We start from the raw sequence: 21,453 nt of genomic DNA, 5'->3' as shown, positions 1-21,453 counted from the left end.
ACTGTAGCTCTAACTGGAAGCTTTCCAATCAAAATAACCAACTAACTACAAATACATACATACATAGTGGTACATGTCTAGGCCATCTCTATCTAATCTGACCTCTTACTTTCCAACAACAGACAGCATTTCGCTGGTCTTGGTGAGCTTCTCTCGCTCCTTGCCCAAGACGGCACCTTGCGATCTTTCTGCCTGGTCAACCCGCCGCCAGTCTTGCCAATCGACTGTACGCAGATCGCCCGACTTCTCGAGTTCTTTTTGGACCCCGAGCCACCCAGTCTTCCAGTCATGGTTGCTTGTGAATGTATCGCCGCTGAGCCAGTCGTCCGCAATCGATTCAGCTGTGAGGAAGCCATCGCTCATGGTGGACGCTATAACGCCGACAGGACCTCGTTTGACCCAGCCCGAGCAGTAGACGCCAGGAAGCACCTCATTTTGAGTCCCGTGTTTGTAGACGCGCCCTGAGCCGTCATTCCTCATGACTCCCCGGTCGTAGTCGAAGCTAATGTCAGCTTCAGCAAAGCCCACAAGGGGTTGAGACTTGTAGCCAATAGATCTGAATGCCAAATCCGAGTCCACTTCAATCTCCTTGCCGGTGTCGGTGGTTCCAGAATTGGGGTCAAATGGGTCGGCCAATACAGTCTTCTGGAAAACCGTCTTGGTGAGCTTTCCTGACTGGCCCACGAACCTGGTGGGACTGAGACAGAAATTGAGAGACCACGACTTGTTTTCCATGCCAGTTGATGTCGTCTTGGGATCGTGGAGCAGCTCCATCAATCTTCGCTGTTGGCGAGGGAGTTGTTTCAACTTGGTCGGCAACAAATCCTTGTCTACTGGGTGCGAGTGGACTCCAGGAATGCGCATCAACTCTCGCAGCTCCTTGATGGTAAGACGCACCTACAGAAAGTTGGGGATATTAGGAACAAGGCAAGCAAAACGAGCCCGTCAGTATGGACTGGGGCGGAATAGCCATACCTGCATGGGCCCACGACGTCCTACGACGTGTACTCTCTGGACTCTGCTCTTTGACAGTTGTTCCAGAGCGGCCTCTGTGATATCCGTCTTGCGCAGTTCATCGACACTGGTGAGCAAGATGCGTGCAACATCCAAGGCAACATTTCCCTGGCCAATAATGACGACATCTTCGGCATTATCCAAGCCAAAGTCCCTCTCGAAGCCGGGGTAGCCATTGTACCACGCCACAAACTCGCGGGCGCCGTGAATGCCGGAGTACTCGTTCTCTCCCGGTATCCCCAGCTGCTTGTCATGGGAGGCGCCGTAAGAGAAATTGACGGCATTGTAGTGGCGCAGCAGCGCGGAAAGAGGAATGTGAGATGTTTCCGCGAAGCCGGCAGGGTTCCCGACAGACGCGTTGCCAATGTATGTGAAGCCCGGCAGCGCAGCGATCTCTTCAAACTTGTCTTGGCAATTCTATCGTGCAGACTATTGTGAGCGCCAGCTCGACAAAGAATGAATGTGTATCCGACTCAACTTGCCTTGACCTCGGGATGGTCCGGTGCCACGCCGAACCGACTGAGCCCAAAGGGCACCGGCAGACGCTCGTACATGTCTACTTGGGCGGTGGGGATGCGCGCCATGACCTTTTGCGCCGTGTAGAAGCCGGCCGGGCCAGCGCCGATTATGGCCAGCCGGAACGCCTGTGAGACGGTTGACGAGAAACTTCGCATGGAATAAGGGTTGCGTAGGTTACCACGGAGGGAGCGCGCGGGAAGGCTCAGGGCCGTCCGCGCGCCTGTAGACGCCCGCAGATGCTGCATGGCGTGGGCGATTGTCAGCGCGTGTGTGAGGCGGTGGTCGGTGTGGAAAGACTCGAGGTCGACAGAGATCAACAGCCAGTTGACGGGTCTTCCAGTCAAGCCGGCGGATGACTAACACGACTGGGTGTCACAAGCCAGCATCACCACTTCAGCTGGCGGCGGCAGCCTGCCAGCTGGCAGCAGCCGGTGAGGGCGGCTCTGCTGGCGCACGGAACGCAATCGCAGCCAAACCCCCAAAGCGTCCACGATGCCAGCTGATCGCCATGGCAACAGGGGCCCTTTATCGACAGCTGATGTGTTTTGGTGGAACAAGCTCGCAGCCAAGGAATGGAGCGCCTATAGCGTGGAATACGGGATGGCGCTTCTCTGGCGCCAGCAAGCCGCCCCCATGTCTGGGCAATACTTGAAGAAAAAACCTCCGCCATGTGCCCATGGACCCTGGCCTCGGTGTCTATTCTCCACGTCCACGTCCTCCTTGGTGCTGCTCTTGTCTCGACGTGACTCTCTGCCTTGCAACCTCGCCTCACGATACCACACTCGCTCGAGACCCGAGACTGGCCGCGAGCTCCCGACCCGCACCCGCCTCCACCGCCTCCTCCTCCACCGCCCGGCGCTCCTGCTGCCCGTCTGTGTGCCGACCATGTACGCGAAGCCGCTGCTCACAACCGAATCGGGCGAGCTCCTGTCGCCCGAGAAGCCCTTTGATCCCAAGGCCGTGACCCGCGAGAGCTGGAAGAAGCCGAAGCCCAGGCCGGCGCGGGACGGGCCCTACATCTCGTTCAATGTGCATCCCGATGCCTACGTCCAGCACTACACCGGCTCCAAGAGCTCGTGGCGCCTCAGCAACTTGTGCAGACAGGCCATGAAGTGGACTCGCATTCTGCAGCTGGTCCTCCGCGTCCTTCAGGCTGTGGCGGCAATTGGCGTCTTGGGCCTGTTTATTGCCTTCATCAAGCTTCCCGCCACGACGTCCTGGATCTTCCGGATCGCCGTAAGTCCAGCCCGGCAGATTCGTAGTGTATCTGTATTCACGGCCACTGTGTTTGTGGCCCCTAATGGATATCTTGCTAAAACTCGTCTTGACAGGGCGGTGTGGCATCTCTGCATTGCACCTACTCAGCATACCACCATTTCCGCAGCCCAGTCGGCAGATCGCCGGCGTCCACTGCCGCCTACCAGTTCTTTTCGGTGCTTGCTGATGCTTCCATTGTGGGAGTCTACTCTTACGGTGTGGTGACAGTGAACCGCGACGGCAGGAAATGGGCGACTAGATTGGATGCCAGCAGCTTCGACACCATGGTTCTCGCAGCCTACTATGGCCTGATCTCAGCCGCCGCCACCCACTTTGTCTCACTGGGCATTTCCGTCTGGCTCAGTATCATCTTCAGACGCATCAGCCAGCTGCCGCCGGACATGAACCCGCTCGAGACGTCGCTGACGACCCGCCAAAAGCGCCACCGCAAGAATAGGTCGTCTGTCGGATCGACCCTGTCGACAAGCTCTATCCGGAAGGACATTTTCGGCGCGTCTGAAGCTCACAGCATTTCGCCCAACACCCTCGATGGCTTGGAGAGCCCCCGCCGCACTGTCCCGTTCCTGGACACGCTCCCAGGCTCGCCGGAAAGCTCCAGGAGCAGAAAAAACTCTCTGGTCAATCTGCCCGATCGTCAGTACCAGATTGTTCCCTCAAACGCCAATGTTGACTCGCCGACTGAGTACCGCCGGCCGACTGCTGTTTCTATGAAAGCTGGTTCCTATGCTGAGGTCCCGTCCCGCGAATCATCCCCCACCAAGTCTCGGCCGCCTACAACCTATTATGCTCGCCAGGATGTTTCCCCCGCCAAGTCTCGGCCTGGAACTGGATACTCCTCGTCTCGCGGCTACGACATGCCGCTTCAGGCGCCCTCGCTCAAGTCCCAAGTCAACACTAGCTACAACGCTCCTCTCAACATGAGCCCAACCAAGTCTCGCCCAACAACAGCTCATGGCTCCCCCCGCAGCCTGCCACCTCGCCCAACCACATCCGCCAGCCGTGACATGAGCCCTTCGCCTTCCCGTACACCCAAGGTCCAAGAAGCATGGTCCTCTTCAAACACCTTCATCGGCCGTGCACAGAAACGGATCAATGGCAATGGCACGCCCCCCAAGAAATCGTATGAGGCGCTGCACCAGCGCTATGATGACTCGGACTCAGAAGACATGATGGCCAACAGTGACTTTGAAGGGGACGGCGACTTCGAAAGAGGCCACGGCCGCTACCGCAACCCCCTCCGCCGCAACCCCGTGGCACCAAGCAACGACCTGCCCCCTCCCCCGCCGCCCCATGGCGGGAAGCTAGCCTCCTCTGCAGCAAGTGCGCGGTCCGACAAGGGCCCTGCCCCGACTGGAGGCGCGTCCTCGTCGAAGCCGTATGGAGTCCTCGGCCAAGGCGCGGATGCAATTCCAGTTGGAAGCAGCAGGCAGGTGTCGTCGGGCAACGACTATGAAGTCAAGGCTTCCACGGGCTTTGGCCGGCGCCATGTCAGCGGCAAGGTTGCGGAGGAGGGCAGGGTGCTCCATCTGGTTGCAGGGTACACGCGTCTGAGCGAGATGTGATTCCGCAGGGCACATCCATTTATAGCCGGTTTAGGAGTCATCAGGAGTCTAGTCTATGATTTGTCTTTTCTTTTTTTTTTCTTTTTTAGCGCGGGGTCTTATATCTAGCAATCTTACGATTGTGATTGTGATTGTTCGTTCAGGTCAGGTCAGGTCTGGGTATGAGTTAGTTGGGCTGGCATTGGTTTTTTGTTTTTCGTCTTTTGGGTTGGGGTTCTTTAGGCCTGAGTCCGGGCAAAGGCAGATGGAATATATGAAGGTTATATAGTTCAATATAGTTAGTTATCTATATTCACGTTATAAACAGGCTCTGCCACGGAGCCCATAAAAGAAGCACCTCGGGGACCAGCCCTTGTCCCCAGAACACGAAGTTGAGATTTACCTTGCGCACGTAGGCCTCATTTGACTTGAGCGAGCGAGAAGATGGAGAGTCGCGGTCTTATCCCCGGCGGTCCAATTCCAGCGGCCGTGGGAATATGCGGGACACAAAGAACACAAGGCGGACGCAACGCTAACTAGTGATGACTACTTACACGTAGCCACAGGCTTACTGTCTCTTTAAAGACACATGTCAGCAGTCTTCTCGCCAAGACACGCGGGAGTTCTTTGAAGTTCCTGGCTTGCCTTTACCTACAAGGGACTTCTCTGTGATAATGTAGAGGGCCTGTGAAAACTGTACCATGGCCCCCGAAGACGCTGAGCGGGATAGCCTGGGTCCATGATTCATGGCCCTGTTTCGCGGCCCTATTCAGACCTGCTTTTATCTTTCCATCACATTCTTCCCTGTCGATTGGGTTACAGCCAGTCGACTAGGCGGGGATGCAAGGATGTGTGGCCATGAATGGCCGAATGGCTCGAGAAGGACTCAAAGAAGGTGTGCATTGAAGAGATTGGACAGTCATGAGAAGCCCCAGGTAGAGGTAGACCGACAGAACCAAGACGTCATTGAGAACCAGACTCGCCCCCTATGCCTCGGGGCAGATGCAGCATCCCAGTTGAGCGCACGCACGGCTATCTCAAAGAACAAAGGAGTCCAGCTGCTCAAGTAGACCCCGCGCACGCCCAAGTGACAGGACCGAGCACATTGCCCTGACGCCATGCGTCTGCTTGTAGCTAGCTCGCGACCTTGTCTCCAGCCCACGGCTTTCTTTGTTGTCTGCACTCGAATGCACGCTCTAGGCCCATTCCGGCCGTCTTGGCTGAGGCAAGACGTGAAAGAAAACTCAGGGCGGGCTGGACCTTCTTTGACGGCCCCAGGCGTGACGGTCCACGTGTGCGGCGGGCGAATGTATGGCGTGTAGGCCCAGGGTCGAGTATATATCTCGGGAGTGCGTGCCAGTATCGAGGCATCAAGTGGGAGTCTCTTGTCTCTCGGCGTCCTACACTCCACCATTCTACCACCAACTAATACTCCCATCTTTCTTCTCGTGTGATCGTACCTTGCTTCCACCCACACCCTCCACTACCCGCCATGCCTTCTCCCGCACCCACCGCCGTCAAGGCGCCTTTAGCTCCTCGGCCCTCCGCTTCTAACAGCCCCGTCTCTCCCTCCCCCTCTCCACCGTCCTCTAAATCTTCCAAGTCCTCTAAGAAGGCCCACAAGAAGAGCACCCACTCCTCGACTGCCTTTGTCTCCCACAGTCTCGCCCAACTAGCCCAGCATGACCTGCTACGCGAGTGGCAGTACATGAGCAACCAACTAGCCCTCCAGCGAAACAAGTCTGACGGCCTGGTCCGCCGCATGGTCAGCCTCCAGGCCCAGCGGGACTCGGGCGAGGTCAAGAAGATGCGTCCGGTCCAGCGCAAGATATATCTGCTGCAAACCCATGTCCATGCCTGCACCGAGCAGCAGAACAGCCTGATGGCCCGGATCAACCAGCTAGACCTCGAGATCCGCCGCCGCCAGCTTACTTTTGAAGAGTACCACCAGCGCATGTGGAGCACCGGTGCCGGCTACCAGGTCTCCATGGATGGACAGCCTCCCATGGTGCCCATCCCCATGCCAATGTACCAACAAGCGGCCGTGTTTCCAGGCTTTGGATATCCCTACGCCCAGGCCCCGCCTGCTGTGCCTGTCCCGGCCAAGGTCTCCCGCGAGAACATCTCCGTCATCTCGGCAGCCTCGGAGCAGCCCGAGTACCAGGCGCGCGAGGAGACTCCGTCGCTGGCGTCTGATACGTGCTCGGACTCTGCCACCGAGCAGTCTGCTCCAACAACGGCACTCAAGATTCCGAGCATTAAGTGCATCTCCATCAGCTCGTGTCCCACCAGCCCGCGCATCGTGCCGGAAGACAAGACCGAGGACACGCGCCTGTCGCCGTTGACTCTCGATGTGCCGTATGCGAAGAAGCCGCGTCGCCAGAGCTTCTGTGGCCTTGCATCTCCTGAGAATTTCTTTGCTTAGCGCTCGTTTTCGTCGTACTTTGTTATATGGACATCCTTGTTCATGAGGCAGGGAGGACCGGTTGACTGCGAGGCTCTCCCAGCCATTGCCATCATCTCTTTGTAATAGTTATACTAGAAAATACATGCAGTTGTTAGTTCCACATAGTGCATAGCCACGAAATATACATTAGTCTCTTTATATACGTACATACAATGGTCGACCGTGCCCTCCAAACCCTTAATCAGATCGCTTTCAACAAGAAATTATGTTTGTTCCCGAGACCTCCGCTTGATGTTCCTCGTCCCTTGGCGAGGCACCCACTGCTTAAGCAAACTGGTCAAACTCGCCGTCGTCAAAGCCCAAGTCCTTGGCGGCCTGCTTCTGCTGGTTTCGGACATCCTCAGCCCGCGGCGGCGGAGGCAACAAGGAAGCGCCCGACGAGGAGCCCGGCGGCGGCGGTGGGGGCGGGAGGGAGAAGCCGGAAAGACCGCCCCCGCCCGAGGGTTCCGCCGGCTCACGACGGGGCTGTTTCCCAGCCTTTGAGCCCCAATTGATGGTGATTGTCTCGCCGGCCTTGAGGCTGTAGTCCTTCTTCTCTGCGTCTGGTGGGGCTGCCTTGCCGCCCAGAGCCGACTGCTGGCCGCCGGGCGCTAGGGCGTTTTTGCCCGCGGCGTCCATGCCCAGGCTCTTGCGCGCGTCCTGCAGGGCCACGCTAAAGTCAAAGGCCTCGCTGCGCTCCTCGAAGCCCGCACCCAGCATGGCCTTGCGGCCCGACGGGTCCTGCACTCGGACGGCAAAGAAGCGCGAGCTGTCCAGCGCAGGCTCGACAACGGTCGGCGCCGTGTACGGCGCTGCGGCAAATAGCTGCCCCGAGGCGGGATCTTCCAGCAAAACATCGACCTTGACAAAGTCGCCCCCGGCCTTTTCGTAGGATGTCTCGACTATGCGCAACCGCGCGGAGAAGATGTGGCGGCTGGGATCCGTCGTCCAGGACGCGGCCATGTGCCCCTTTGTGGACGCCAAGGGGGGGATGTTGTAGATGTGGACCGTGTTGGCGATGTAAAGCACGCGGATGATGGCGTCGGCCGGCAGCTTGTGGCCGGTAGCAAGATCGATGGGATTCATGGCGGCGGCGGCAGGTCAACGGCTAGTGCTGTGGGCGGGTATCAGGAGTCTGGCGGGATGTTGTTGTAGATGACATGTAGGACGGGTTAGATGGGGGGTTATGCCGGCTTCAATAGGGTTGCGCAGTTCTTGATTAGGTAAGCATACGGCCAAGCCTCCTGAAAACAGTCCAAGAAGCACTTAAACAACGCCGCCACGTCGATGGAGCATGACTTTGTCCAGACTTCTGTTTCAGATGGCAATCTCTCGCGTTTGAGCACATCGAGTCGTCAGTAAAAGGCTCTTGGAACCAAGCATAGCTCACAGCGCAAAAACGGGCGATGTTCTGTTAGGGTTACACCCAGCTGCTGCTTGGTGGGGTTATCCCAATCCTGCCAGACCAGCGTCGTAGATGGAAAGTGGAAAGCGACTTGGTTACTTGCTAATCGCTAAAATGCTTGCAGCTGGCTGACTCACTGAAACGAAACCGCCAAAGCCCGCCAACTTCTTCCTGCGCCGGCGAAGCTTTTGCGCCGACACCACGCCCAGTGCAATTCCTTTGGTCTGATTTGCTCCCGTCCCAAAGACTTTGACATAATGACATCTACTGCAGCTTCAGGTACGTCCATGGCTTGTCCGGCTGGCTGGCTGCCCTCCCCCGCCACGATGCCCCCCCCCATGCTAACGGCCCACCGCGGCCCCAGACCAGCTGCAAATGCGGCCCAAGCCAGCCGCCGACTTCGACATTGTCGGCTGCTACAACACGCTGCTGGCCGAGAACGCCGAGCTGACGCAGCCGGTGGCCGCCATCGAAGCGCTGATCGCCATGCTCAACGCGTCTAGCACGTCGACCGTCTACGAAACCCTGGAGTCGACGACGCGCTACGCCAACCTGCTCAAGGACGCCGTGCACAACCCGCTGCCGCTGACGGCCGGCACCGACCTGTTCCAGCAGTTTCTGCTGTCGTCGCTCAAGCAGCAGCAGGAGGGCGCGGTGCACCGCGGGCCGGCGGCCGCTACCGCTACGGCGGCCGTCTCGTTCGACGCCCTGCGCGCCGCCCTCGTCCAGAACGGCAGCCTGTTTGCCCAGCGCGCGCGCGAGGCCCGCGACCGTATTGCCGCTGCGGGCTGGCGCTTTGTGCGTGACGACCAGTGCGTGCTGACGCACGGCGCGTCGCGGACCGTCTCGACGCTGCTGGTCCGCGCCGCCAAGGAGTCTAAGTCGCGCAACAACGGCACTGTGCGCTTTAAGGTCGTCTATGTGCGCGATGCTTGGCGAGTCGATGAAAACGACCGCATTGTCAACAAGCTCCGCGCCGAGGGCATCCCCGTTGCCGAGATCCCGAGTGCTGCCGTGGCCCATGTTATGGCTATGCTCCGGCAGGTCCACGTGGTCTTTATTGGTGCCGAGGCCGTGACGCAGGACGGCGGCGTCATTTCTCGTCTTGGAACCCTGCAGCTGGCTCGCCTGGCGCGCCATGCTAACCCCCCGATCCCGTTTTATGTGGCAGCGGAAGAACACAAGTTCCTGCGTCGCTTGCCTAGATACCAAGACGATGCCGACCTAGGCTGCTCCCAGAGCCTACTTGACTTCACAACCGACAAGACCAGCAATCAGCCCGAGAACCCCATTGACTGGACTGTGAGTCCGACTGCCCGTCTCCCGGTCTTGTGAAAGATGAAATTTCCACAGAACAATGCTAACACGCCGTTTAGGACCACACCTACATCACCAACCTCATCACAGAAAACGGCGTCAAGTCTCCCAGTTATGTAACGGAGCAGCTGATTGAGATCTACGGCACGTTAACGCCACAGATGATTCTAGACAAAGTTCAGTTTGGAATAACAGCTGGACGATAGGGAGGAAAACAGCAGAAAAACAAAGAACAAAGAACAAAACAAAAAAAGTTCAGCACCAGAGACGTTTCTTCATGGTTTTTATTCTTAGTGGTCTTTTCCCATGTTGACCATGACTGAAATCAAACGACATCATTTCTTTTTCCAAGTCTGCGTTTTTTCTTTACTCATTCTTGACGTAACTACACAACATTTATTGACGATATGAAACCTAAATTTACTCCCACCCTCCTCAAGTCTCATGCATTTCAAATGTCGCGCACAATGCGAGCTCCAATCCACGCGTGCTTGTAGTTGCGCTGGTACCAATTCACGCTATTTCAAATGTTAGTTGCTGTTCAACACAAGCAATGGAACCAATGGACCCATCAACTTACAGAGACTTTCTGCCGGCGATCCGCGGGTGAGTAGCCCACGAGCCTCCCAGGGCAATGTTGTGCTTCCCATCGAAAAAATCAGCTGCCAGTGTGTTAGCACTCCATGATGAAAAGCCAGACAGACCAAGGGGGATCTCTTACCAGTGAACTCTGGGTACAGCTCCATCGGCTCAAAGCCCGTGTAACGTCTCAGCGGCGTGCTTGTCCATTCCCAAACACCTCCCAGATCAGACTGTCCAGACAGCCTATTGCCGGCCGACGTTACAGGAATAGGATGCCAGTGGCTGAAGCCAACGTTGGCGCCATCCAGATCAATAAAGTCCTGGGAAGAAATGCCGTGATGTTCTTCCTCGCTCCGTACCTTCGCCTTGTTGACGTAGGCATAGATACTGCGTGTCTCTGCAAAAGTCGGGATTCTTCCACCGAGCCACTCCGCACACCCGGCGAGCTCATCGTAGGAAGCAGCAGCAGGCCAATCGAGCGTGTGCTCGAGAGGCACTGGGCCATAGAATGTCCTCACAAACTTCCCGGCAACAAATGAGGCTGGGAGCTCATCCGTGTTGAAAAAGTAGCCGTTTGTGGAGGTAGGCTTTGGGATTTCAGCAGAAGAAGGTTGAAGCCAGCTGGCGGGAATTTGCTTGATATTCTTTGCATACATGTAGCGTGCATACTAAAGAAGAATTTTAGTATCATGTGCAACGGCCTGTGTTGGGTATGAAGTACCTCTTCGTTGGTAATGGGTCGGCCTTTTGCTTGGAACGCCTTGACATGTGTTTGGCGTTGCGGCTTTTCATTGTCCCTATGAAAGTGTTTGTCAGTGTCCACTAATCACTTAGATTACTTTAAGGAGGAAAAAAAAGGCCTTACCATCCGAATGTAGTATCAGCTGTGCCATCTTCAGGATCATCAATTCCTATGGTGATGTTCTGTTCAGGAACAGTATGCCACTCATTCTCGATACGCTTGGTGCGGGCTTCTCGAGCCATGGTGGGAAAGTTAGGATGTGCCATTCCCGGGGGAGAATGTGTCTTGTCACTCTGCAGCAGCATATACAGGAAGGTTTCGATGTGCATTGCCTCGTGTTCGAAGCCGACCCAGATAGCTCGCGCAATGTTCCTTGGCATTTTGCAATGGCCATTCTCATAGAAGCTTTCGAGACGAGCTCTCACGCGTCCCTGGTAGGCTAAGATTTCGCTTGTGAGAGGCCACTCATCAGGCATTTTGGAGTGGGCGTGGCAGACCTCTGGGTTGTCCACATCCGGATCGATTCCTCTTTCAAAGATGTTTTTGTATGAGGCAGGAGAGGTTGGAGGAGTAGCAGTGACCTTTGTCAGCTGGAGGTCTAAGAAGGTGGGTATATGGCCAAGATAGAAGATACAGGCATTTCGGAGCTCAATCGGCTTTTCGACCATTTGTTCCGAAGTAAGCATTTTGGTTGTGATGTTGTCCCACAACTTCCATAATGCTTGCCAATCCGAGATAGTTGGAGTTGGTGTTGCCGAGTATATTGAAGACAGTGGGCTAAAGGGAGAACTAGACTTTTCAAGCATATGAAAGCCTACATGACATGTTAGAGCTGCTCGACTAGTTGTGACACGCTGCACTCGAGAGACATGTCCATGCTGTGATATGTAGCCGATTTCTGAATCATTGGAAAGGAAAAGGACGATTCGGTAGCTTGTAAGAACTTACCGTATTCATTCCCCCTCATCCACGACTGGATGTGTTGAAAGCCTGCAGCATCCCATAACCTCTGTGTCTCCTTGGGAGAATACTTGAGACTTTGCTCGACAAAAATGCGCTGGTGTGGGTAGATGGTAGCACCCAGTACAGTAATCTCCTTCTTGGGGCTGTAAAACGCCTGGTGCCGACCTCCGTTCTGGTCGTGCACATACTCGCCAATAACCTTCCAGTCGTCCTCGTTGAATATCTGTTGACCTAATATGCGGTTGGCATGGCTGAGTCCATTGAGAATAAACCTGGAGATAGATTAGTCTTGTGGTCTCAAACTAGCTGTCTTGGATAGTTACTCACTTGTGTGTAACACCCTTGCTATCGTTGTATGCATGACTAATGACCTGTTAGAAAGATGTCAAAGAATATCTTGCTACTGCCGCCAACTCACTAAACCTTGCTGGGATTGGAGCATGCATCAACGCCAATCAACATGCGATCCTTTGGTTGCATAACCTCTCTAAAGCTGCGAAGAAAGGATGCAGCATCCGACCGAGAAAAGTTGCCGATACTAGATCCCATGTGAAGAATAGTCTTTTCACGAGTTGCCAGACTCGGTGTTTTGAGCCACTCCAAGCAGTCGTTATATGTACCCCATAGACCGCAGACAGTCACATATTTAAACTCAGGGAGCTGACTGATAGTTCGTTCCAGCTCTGGACGAGAAAGATCGAGTGCGCAATAATCGATAGTCTTCTTGCTGGCCTCGAAGGCCTCTAGCAATAGGCGCACCTTTCTCAGGTTGCTACTTAGTGTTAGCTTCTAATCTCTCAAAACAGACTAATCCCAGAAAGGAACAAGTGCGTACCCGCTACCTAGCTCAATAATCATTGAGCCATCCGGAATATTTTTCGCAATTTCTGCTGCGTGAAGCTTTAGAAGCTCGATTTCATAGCCCGTCAAGTAGTACTCATTGAGGTAAGTAATCTTGGCAGTATGTTAGCTATTATGATCACCAGGCAATCCGACAAAGGTGTGGGATTGTATAAAAAGCACCTCTTCAAAGATCCGCAAGCCAAGCTCGTCATACAAGATGGTGGTGGGAAGCTCGAGTTTGCTGATTTCTGGTCGGAAGCTCTCCATGATCTCATCCCGGAGATTTGCTTCGACGAGGGTTTGGCGGATGTCGTTGATTTTCTTGACGTAGGTGGCGGGCGGAACAGGTACCGACGGCTCTCCTCGCCCTGACTGGGCAAGGGCGGCCTGCTCGGTCCATGGTACTGCCGGCGGATGGGCAACGACTGAAGGCATGGCGAGAGCACCCGGCTGCTACCAAGGTGACGAAAGAAACCGGAACTAGGATAGGGGCCGAGGCTCAGAAGAAAAAATGGGAGCTGGAAGCTTGAGAGGTACAGGCAGTAGAAGTAGCTCGGATTAATTGCAATGCAAGCGCAGTAAGTTAACGGTGAAGCGTGAGCAGATACAGGCGGAGCCAAGTTCTTTATATGGAGGCCAAACGAATGGAGCTTGGGAGAGTGAGGGTGTGGTTCTAGAAACAGAGATCACTTACATAATCCTGCTTGGATGCATATTTATACTTGTACTTTGCACTAAACAAAACGCACATGGATGGCGGCGGCGGGGAGGGGTGGGGGTGTCAGTCTAACATGTAGCTAATTTTGTAGGTATGGGGTATAGGGTATATGTTCCCAGGTAGAAAGCCTTTCTCTTGTGCCTATGCTTCTATTTTTCTACCTGTACATGATCTGCTATCGTTAGCTCTATTCGGACAGCAAAGAAAACATTGTCCCAGCTTGGAACTTTAGTTCGGGCCAGACGGAAGATGCGCCAAGTGGGGGGGGGGAGTGATCTTGGCCCGAGTGGTTCAACGCGTGCGGGTAGGCGTGCTCTGCACACGAGGTACAAGTGCACAAGGATCCAAAGACCGATGCGCGTCCTGGCAAGGCTCCGACGGACTAGGACTATCAGGAAGAATGAATGTGCTTGTGCTACTTGTAAGCGCGGCTAAAGGGCAAATACGCAAGCTACAAGGAGCAGAGGCTAGTAGTGCCTTACACCCCGTGTCCGAGCTCCGTAAATATTACCGATTACCGATCATGACAGGCGCGTTCGTCACGTCTTGTGGGTTCTCGATGACATCTCTAGACTGGAGGCCCAAGAGCGAGATGTAGTATGTCTGTACATGTGTATACATATGTACATACAAACAGCGTAGCGGCCCTTGAGTAAACGTCAGCGCGTGGTCTTTTCCGGATTTTGCACCTCACATAACCAGCTAGTCTTCCCAAGACTAGGTTGACAATCCAAGCTACTCCAAGTATGCTTGAGACACACTTATCGATGTAGCTCGGCGATAAAATCACCAATATAACGATGGTCTTAGCATCTGCCGACTAATCCTCGCTCCCCAGCGCCTTTTCTCATGAAGAGGAGACGTCATGTATTGGCGCCCAGAGAGCCTTGAGAGCTGGCAACGAATGTGTATATATTTGAACACAGCCAAAAAACCGGCGCGGTGGAAGCGGCGGCAGATGGATGCTGCCAGCCATAGCAGCACGCTTGTATGAAGCGGTAGACCCAGACGGACGGGCCATTCTCCTCTTTCGCAGGCGGGGATCTGTGGTGTATCTTCTAAGCGGCTGTGGAAGCACAAGAAGCAGAATAAAAGCGAGCCAAGGAATGGGCTGCCACCCACAGACCAAGTTCCCTCGCGCCGCAGGACACAATGCGCACAATGCGGATAAAGGGCTGGAAGGATTTGCAGCGCAGGCCACGACGACGACAACCACCACCACGGCCGCCACCTTTGTTGTGAGGTGATGAGGTCTGTGCCGAGCAGCTGTTTGGCCGGCCTTTGAAGCCATGCGTCCTCTTGGATGTTGGAGACGCCTGGCTGGCCGACCCCTCACTTGCCGGGATTCTCGCAGCCGTCGCGGTGGCTGTGGCTGAGTTGGTGATGGCGGTTGGCTCGGCGTAGCATGAGTAAGTAACGACAGTTTGCAAACTATACCTAGTTACCGACAGCGATGTCGCATAGTCCTTGTTTGGATGGATTTGTTGAACCTCCCCCCCACGCCGCCTTGCGTCCTGGTCTGTCCTGGTCAGGCAACCCGTGACTTGGACTTGACTGGCTGTGGCTGCGACCCCCACGCACCATCTGCCCATTTTGTGGGGTTTGGGGCTTCGGGGCTTTTGTCCCTGTCCATTTCTTGTTTTGGTCACCTGACGGTCGACGGGGTCTGGCGAATCGTCTGGCGTGGGAGCCGATTAGCGTGGGGCGCTGCTCTCCGCTTTGTCTTCTGCCGCCTTCTACCCTGGACCCCAGTCAGGGCCAGGGCATGATAACCCGCGAGTTTGTGGGTTGAAGGGTTTGTTGGGAGCAGAGGTACTTCCCACTGCGCTCTGCCGCCACTATAAGTCTTTGTACCCACCCACTACCCCCCACATGGGCGGTCAGCAGTTAAGCCTTTTTCTGCCGGGCCCTATTTGTGACCCCAGCTTCTTGGAGACTGGGGGCTCCCGGCTAAACATTACCCTAAACCCTCCAATCGAGCTGCCAATAGTTAGTTGCAATCTGCAACCTGCAAACATAGCATGCTAACTCTGCTCACTATCTTCATGCACCCCGCAATCTTGTCATGTGAAGCAGCGGGACTGGCCATTATGACCACTGCACATTGCATCACTGGTCTGGCTCTGCCATGAGCTCAGCAGCCCGCCAGCCATACACACCCATGCCACTGATCAGTGTCCTGTCTGGAGATGGGATGGATGGTTATGCTTCCGCCTCTGAAAACCTGCTCGTCCCAGAGCCCCAACTATGTGGCTTGACTTGCCTGCCTCTGGCCGCTCCTCTTCTGCCGCGTTTCCGTCGCCCAACTAGCCGGCCTGGCTACCTTGCCTTGCCTGATGTCGCAGCATTCAGCTCTCCCCAAACACGGAGATGCATATGTACAACAACAACAACAACACACATGTGTCTGTACATGTTGATACCACCCAAGTCCCTTCTGACGATTCCCGCTGTTTGTATAGACTCGCACACACGCACGCACGACGCGACTCCAAATCACCACCCGGCCAAACCACCCCGACTGCTGCATCTTTGCGACCATTGCGCTCATACCTTGCATGCCCAAGGCAACCTCCCCCTCATACACCCCCCAGAGTTGTACCAGCCCCAGACTTGGCGTATTCGCAACAAGGCGGGATCCACCGCCTGGCAATCAGAGTCCTTGGTGAACTGGACAATGTTCAACGCCTTGCCCTGTCTCGCTGCCCGCCAAGGCTGCTGAAAGGCCACAGCCCCCCCACCTGTAGGTGCCTCAATGCTCTGCCATCTCTAAGACAAAGTACCAGAGAAGCGGGCGATATTTTGGGCCTCTTGCTTCGTGACGGAGTTTCGGGCAACCAAGACATAGTTTGGCTTGGTCAGACATGTACTAGTTACCAGTCTCCACCCTAGAGTGTGCTGGGGCCAGGCCCGGCCCGCTCCGGACCAGGTCTCTCCGCGCCCACCGACAAGAAAATAAAAGACGCACTCAGCCTAGACGATCATGGCCACGAGTGCATACATGGTGTGGGTTGCAGGCCGATGGACAAAACAATCCACCCCTGCACATGTACATGTACATATATGCTATACCTGCGTATATATTGTCAACTCGACACAGCATGTCATACAAGACCACATACAACGCAGGTAGACAAGGACAAGGGCTGGTCTACTGCTCGTTAATATTAAGGCCATGTGACCTGACAGCATCACCAAATTAAGAAAAGAAACTGAATCCTGGCCCGAGGGAATAAAACAACTACAATAAACAGCCCTTCTCCCATTCTCCCCTCCTCTCCTCCTCCCCTCCTCCCACTCTCAACCAAGCGCCCACATCTGCATGTTTGAGGTCATGTGAGAACGGCAGCCACCAAGTCGGCCAATAAGGACGGCAGCCAGCCATACCCATAGCTGGCTGAGCAAGGGGAAAGGGGGTGTTGGCCAATCATGGGACACATATATGCTTGTATTAACTATACAAGCACGGCGTATAATGATGTCGCTATTTACCTGGACCACACGAGCAAGACCTGACTTGCAGAATGCCAAAAGAACCCCTTTTTTCTTCTTGTTCCTCCTCCTGAAGATTAACCTAGACTATACCAAACTTATCTAGCCTAGATCTTGGCTTGCACTTGCGCGGCCACAGGTTGACCGAGACTTGGCATTGTTCAATACATCACTGTCGGTCATACAAGTACTAGTTAGCTATGATGGGACTATTTATTGTACATAAGACTCTATGCGTTGACCTGGTTAAGAAAAAAAGAGAGAGATAAAAAAGAAAGAAAGAAAGAAAGTGGCTCAAGAAGTTTATTTGTTCTCATACATTCTCCGCCGTTATCCATCACGGCTGGAGCCTCATCAGATTATTTCAAACACTCAAGTGCCCACAGACATCAAAGACTCGTTCTTACAGATCAGCTTTCTAAAAGACTTGCCATCATGGCCACACCAATCCAGCCTCAGCATTCATATTCATATTCATTGTTCTTGGCTCCCCCGGCTCTAACACACGCGCTAATGAACTTCTAAAGACTTGTCCAAGTAGTTTGTTTGGCCGGGGAACGTCTGGCCCCAATGTATTTTCTCCGCCCACTCCAGCAACGCCTCAGTGTCGGGTGACTTGCCGCTTTCCTTGCGCTGTTTTTGGATCCACGGGCCGATTTCCAGGAAGCTGAGACGTTCCAGACTCCAGACAATGTCATCACCCTCGCCCGCATCGGATTCGTCGTACTGCTCGGCCTCGTCAGCTGCGACCGACGGCCCGCTGTAGCTCTGGTCACGGGGTGTGTCGGGCCCGTCACGGTCCGAGGGCGAGCACGGCATGGAGATGCCAACTGGGTTGTATTCTGTGCCCGGCGGAAGCTCGTTTTTGTGGCCGGGCGACGGCATGGTGAGAATGACGCTGTTTCCAGTGATTCTCCCGCCGTAACCGCCATCCCAGAGATCCTTGCCACCAGGTGTTTCAAGGGACGCATCGGGAGTCAGTACCTCGCCAGACTCGGCTCGCCTGTTCTGTCTTTCGTTGAATCGTCGCGTAATGTCATGGAAGGTGGTGTCGCAATACGTAAAAGTCTCTTGCCAAATAGCGCCTGCAGCCATACAGGACGCCATCTTTTTCAATGACCCAAAGGCTACGCCGGTTGCCCCGCTTTCTGTGATGACCACCTCTTGTTTCGCATCAAATTCCTTTTGGGGGTCAAACATGTGACAGTTGATGTCCATGTGCGGAAAGTGTCGTGCGTAGAGACCAACAAAGGCCGCCGTCCAAACACCAAAGAGGGTGATGGGAGAGAATGGAAGAGAATCACCGGACCATTCTACGAGATCAACAATATCTCGGGAAGCTTTAAACAGAATGTTTGCACTGTCAAGCCAAAACTCTCCTGGTGCTGGGGGGAGGAGGGGAGGATCCAAGGGTCCCACAGGACGTTGGCATCTGAGAGCCACAAATGGCACGTATTCGCGGTGAAGCATAATCTTGCAAAGAGCAATAATGGTGTGGATGGAGATGTATAAAGACCCGTCCACGTCGCGATGGCGCAGGTAATTAATTTTCGAAAGACCAAGTGACGCCGGTAGACATGCGGTGAATTGATTCAATGCATCACTGAGTGCTCGAAACTTGGACACAGCCCACGGAGGATTCGGTCCATCCAGAGCTCGGCCGCCCTCGGCACTGTACTTGGAGATCTCGCCCCAAATGTCGATCAAACGTACAAAGTAGCTGATCTTGTTGTCAAAGTTGATGGGGTCGGTGATGACCAAGGAGGATTTCCGTGGCCAAAACAGCTGGTTGCATTGGCCTTTATCCCCACCCCAGTCCATCACGGGCAACCTCAAGCGAATATTCTCGGCAGGCAGTAACCAAGACGTATCTTCGCCTAGATTCACGAAGCGGTCAAGAATGAAGCAGCTAAACATTGTGCGACGTCGTATTTCTGCAGCAAGATTTGCATCTCGTTCTTCTGATGGGCTGGCATTGGGCTTCACTGGGCTGCGGTATCGCGGTGGCATATCAGGGGCATCTAGCTCCCTGTTCATCTTCATGTCGAGAGCGAGGCGGATTGCGGCGTCAATGTACATTGTAGATGCCTTTGGGCTGCAACCTTGCATCCACTCATGCACACCAAGCATAAGCAGGGCCTGGACGCGCTCAACCCCCGTAATAACCAAGGCTGACGGCAAAGAGCCAAGTGCAATGACTAGAATGCGAGCATAGAAGGGGGAGGCTGACGAAGTGTCTAGTTTTTGCGAACTGTGACCGTGGATATACGCATTGCTGTTGTTTCGAGGCTTAAAGCCAATGTTGAAATGGGAGACATACTTGCCGAGGTCTCGGTGAAAACGGGCAGTCAGCGCAAGCAGACCCAGAAGCACAAGATTGGTAGAGTGGGGTAGCTCTTCGTCAAGAGTAAGCTTTCGGTAGATGGCGGCGCGGAGATTTTCGACGTGGATGAAGGGGAGCTCCGACAAGAAATGCTGCTCGTACAATTCAAAGATCTTATCCCAGAGGTCAATGGTGAGGAAGTCTCGTGAAAGATTGTCACGAGTTATTTCGATGATCTGATTCATGTCTGGGTTGATAATGTCGCCATAGCGCTTGATGCGCTTCTTGTCGTTGCCATTTTCTTTCTCGGGCTTGCCGACAGGGTGAGATTCGGACTGCTTGAGAGGAATCCCGGCCTCACTGTAGCGGCATTCCTTTCCAGCCTTGATGCATGTCTCGCAAGCTCCGCCCGGGCCTTGGTTTTCGCACTTGATCTTGGACTTTCGGCAGTTTAGACAGGCAATGAGTGATCGCATTGGCGGTTTTGCCGCGGCTCGCAATTTCTTCAAGGCGGGTGTGGGAATGGGAGCAGCAAATACTGTTGCAGGCTTTTTGAGCTGGGCCTCGGCAAGCGGCGGGTTTGCGATGCCCTGAAACACAAGGAACGGGCCCTTTGACGGGTGCGGCCCAGGCGCTGAACTGGCGATTGACGGGGCTCCGGTGGAAGGTATTGCCGATGTGCTTGAAGTGAGATGGGGGGCTACAGGGTGGTACTCCCCCAGCGCAGCTACAGAACCTGCTCTGGCTCCAGGTGCAGGTGTAGGCGCAGGACTAGCTCCAGGCGTTGATGGATGACCCCAGCTTATCTGGTGCACCAAAGACCCATCGTGGTGGCGCTTCTGTGGAGCTATGGGGGGAGCGGTGCTTTCGAATGGGCTGCGGGGGTGGGATGGCGATGGGATGGCGGCGGGAGCAGCAAAGGTGGAATGATAGGAATTAGAAGAGGAAGCCGAAGCTGATGAGCGGCGGCGTTCGGAGATGGTGCTCTGGGGAGGCAGTGGCGGAAGCGGAGGCGGGGCTGCAGAGCGTGATGGGGGGTGCCCCGCATGGGAAGAAGCTGAGGGGGCGTGGCCCGCAGGCGAGAAGTCGGAGGTCGAAGGGGTGGAGGGCTGCTCCGGCACGAGCAGATTGTTGATGCGCATGGCACCGGCGCGCTGGCTATGCGGCCCCAACGAATAGGCGGGGTCCATGTTGGGCGGAAGGGCCGAGGGACCGGACGGAGCCCAAGGACTGGGGGCTTGAGGCTCGGGGGCTGAGGGTTGAGGGCCTGTGGGCTTCAGAGCCCGGCGACAAGACACGTCGTTGCGTGATCCGAAAGCACCGGGAAGGAACCGAAATAGTTGGGCAAACGGGCAGGGATAGGCGTTGTTGGGCTGGCCTTGGTGGTTGTGAAGCGGAGCGTTTTTTTCTCTCTAGCGGGCAGACGACTCGGGCTCTGGCGTGACGGCAAACGCAGGCCCAGATGGCATCAGTGTCAGTGAGTGTCAGTGGGCAGAGGATGCAGCGAGATAAAGGCTAATTTAGGCTAAGCAGCGAGCGCCGGGCGCAGAGGCAGAGAGAGGCATCAACGGCTGTGGAAGCGCATGGAAATGGCTGACAGGCAATGGGAGAGAGAAAGAGAGAGAGAGCCGGGATTTTGGTGCGGCGGGAGGGAAATCGGAGCGCGACGGCGACAATTAAGTATGGAAGCTAGGTGGGAGTCGGTTGGGAGTTTGGGTGTGATGAGCAGCAGAAGCACATCAAGTGAAAATGTGCAAAGGAGGGGGAGGAAATGGCCAGGCAAAATACAGAAGGGAAAAAAAAAGAAGAAAAAAAAAGAAAAAAGAAAGAAAGACAAAAATGCAGCTCAAGGTGAACGCAGGGGGAGTCGAAGACAGAGATGGGGGAAACACCAAAGTAGAAGGACCAGGCAAAGGACAGACAGAGGCAGGAGCAGAGATGGAGAGCAGGAGCAGCACAAAGGACACAAAGAAGCAAGTACCAAAAGGTACAAACATACCTGTTCTAGCTAGCTAACTAGTTAACTAACTAGTTCTAATTCTAGTTCTAGTGAGCTCTGGTTAGTATGTACATACCTGCTTGTCGTCCTGCCTTCCCACATTATTGCTTCGCTCCCCCAGTCCAGGCAGGCGCAAACAAGCCGCAGCCCACAAAGCACAAAAGCAAAAATACATCTTGATACACACAAACCCCTCCAAAATACACAAATACAAATAACTGCACATGAGGCGAGCGGCCGGGAACCAAAGACCAATCTTACTATTTATCAG

The 21,453-nt window shown here is 54.8% G+C and overlaps 7 protein-coding genes across 7 annotated transcripts; 3 read left to right on the top strand and 4 right to left on the bottom strand.

Annotated features, from left to right (window-relative positions):
* Nucleotides 1-105: 105 nt before the first annotated feature.
* On the bottom strand, nucleotides 106-1,778 carry BROUX77_007520 (uncharacterized protein; the record flags this gene model as incomplete). Its single annotated transcript, XM_073752624.1, has 3 exons — nucleotides 106-897; nucleotides 976-1,431; nucleotides 1,497-1,778. The coding sequence occupies 3 exons, from the start codon at nucleotides 1,776-1,778 to the stop codon at nucleotides 106-108; spliced, it is 1,530 nt and encodes a 509-aa protein (XP_073601813.1).
* A 247-nt stretch (nucleotides 1,779-2,025) lies between these two features.
* Nucleotides 2,026-4,373, top strand: BROUX77_007519 (uncharacterized protein; the record flags this gene model as incomplete). Its single annotated transcript, XM_073752623.1, has 2 exons — nucleotides 2,026-2,769; nucleotides 2,865-4,373. The coding sequence occupies 2 exons, from the start codon at nucleotides 2,026-2,028 to the stop codon at nucleotides 4,371-4,373; spliced, it is 2,253 nt and encodes a 750-aa protein (XP_073601812.1).
* Nucleotides 4,374-5,844: 1,471 nt separating this feature from the next.
* On the top strand, nucleotides 5,845-6,777 carry BROUX77_007518 (uncharacterized protein; the record flags this gene model as incomplete). Its single annotated transcript, XM_073752622.1, has 1 exon — nucleotides 5,845-6,777. One exon carries the CDS (start codon nucleotides 5,845-5,847, stop codon nucleotides 6,775-6,777), a length of 933 nt encoding a protein of 310 aa, XP_073601811.1.
* A 306-nt stretch (nucleotides 6,778-7,083) lies between these two features.
* BROUX77_007517 (uncharacterized protein) lies at nucleotides 7,084-7,884 on the bottom strand (the record flags this gene model as incomplete). Its single annotated transcript, XM_073752621.1, has 1 exon — nucleotides 7,084-7,884. The coding sequence occupies one exon, from the start codon at nucleotides 7,882-7,884 to the stop codon at nucleotides 7,084-7,086; it is 801 nt and encodes a 266-aa protein (XP_073601810.1).
* Nucleotides 7,885-8,460: 576 nt separating this feature from the next.
* BROUX77_007516 (uncharacterized protein) lies at nucleotides 8,461-9,726 on the top strand (the record flags this gene model as incomplete). The annotated part of the gene is made up of 3 exons (XM_073752620.1): nucleotides 8,461-8,482; nucleotides 8,568-9,505; nucleotides 9,580-9,726. 3 exons carry the CDS (start codon nucleotides 8,461-8,463, stop codon nucleotides 9,724-9,726), a joined length of 1,107 nt encoding a protein of 368 aa, XP_073601809.1.
* Nucleotides 9,727-9,971: 245 nt separating this feature from the next.
* Nucleotides 9,972-13,085, bottom strand: BROUX77_007515 (uncharacterized protein; the record flags this gene model as incomplete). Its single annotated transcript, XM_073752618.1, has 10 exons — nucleotides 9,972-10,038; nucleotides 10,101-10,182; nucleotides 10,242-10,770; nucleotides 10,824-10,899; nucleotides 10,968-11,658; nucleotides 11,793-12,079; nucleotides 12,135-12,170; nucleotides 12,226-12,579; nucleotides 12,643-12,761; nucleotides 12,831-13,085. The coding sequence occupies 10 exons, from the start codon at nucleotides 13,083-13,085 to the stop codon at nucleotides 9,972-9,974; spliced, it is 2,496 nt and encodes an 831-aa protein (XP_073601808.1).
* A 4,285-nt stretch (nucleotides 13,086-17,370) lies between these two features.
* BROUX77_007514 (uncharacterized protein) lies at nucleotides 17,371-20,373 on the bottom strand (the record flags this gene model as incomplete). Its single annotated transcript, XM_073752617.1, has 1 exon — nucleotides 17,371-20,373. One exon carries the CDS (start codon nucleotides 20,371-20,373, stop codon nucleotides 17,371-17,373), a length of 3,003 nt encoding a protein of 1,000 aa, XP_073601807.1.
* Nucleotides 20,374-21,453: the final 1,080 nt, after the last annotated feature.

Source organism: Berkeleyomyces rouxiae (assembly GCF_048999995.1).
Source record: "Berkeleyomyces rouxiae strain 22BRR77 chromosome Unknown BrBRR77_ptg000012l, whole genome shotgun sequence".
NCBI classification, from domain to species: Eukaryota; Fungi; Ascomycota; class Sordariomycetes; order Microascales; family Ceratocystidaceae; genus Berkeleyomyces; species Berkeleyomyces rouxiae.
The sequence above is the reverse complement of the archived record's forward strand: the minus strand, read 5'-3'. Positions and strand labels throughout refer to the sequence as shown.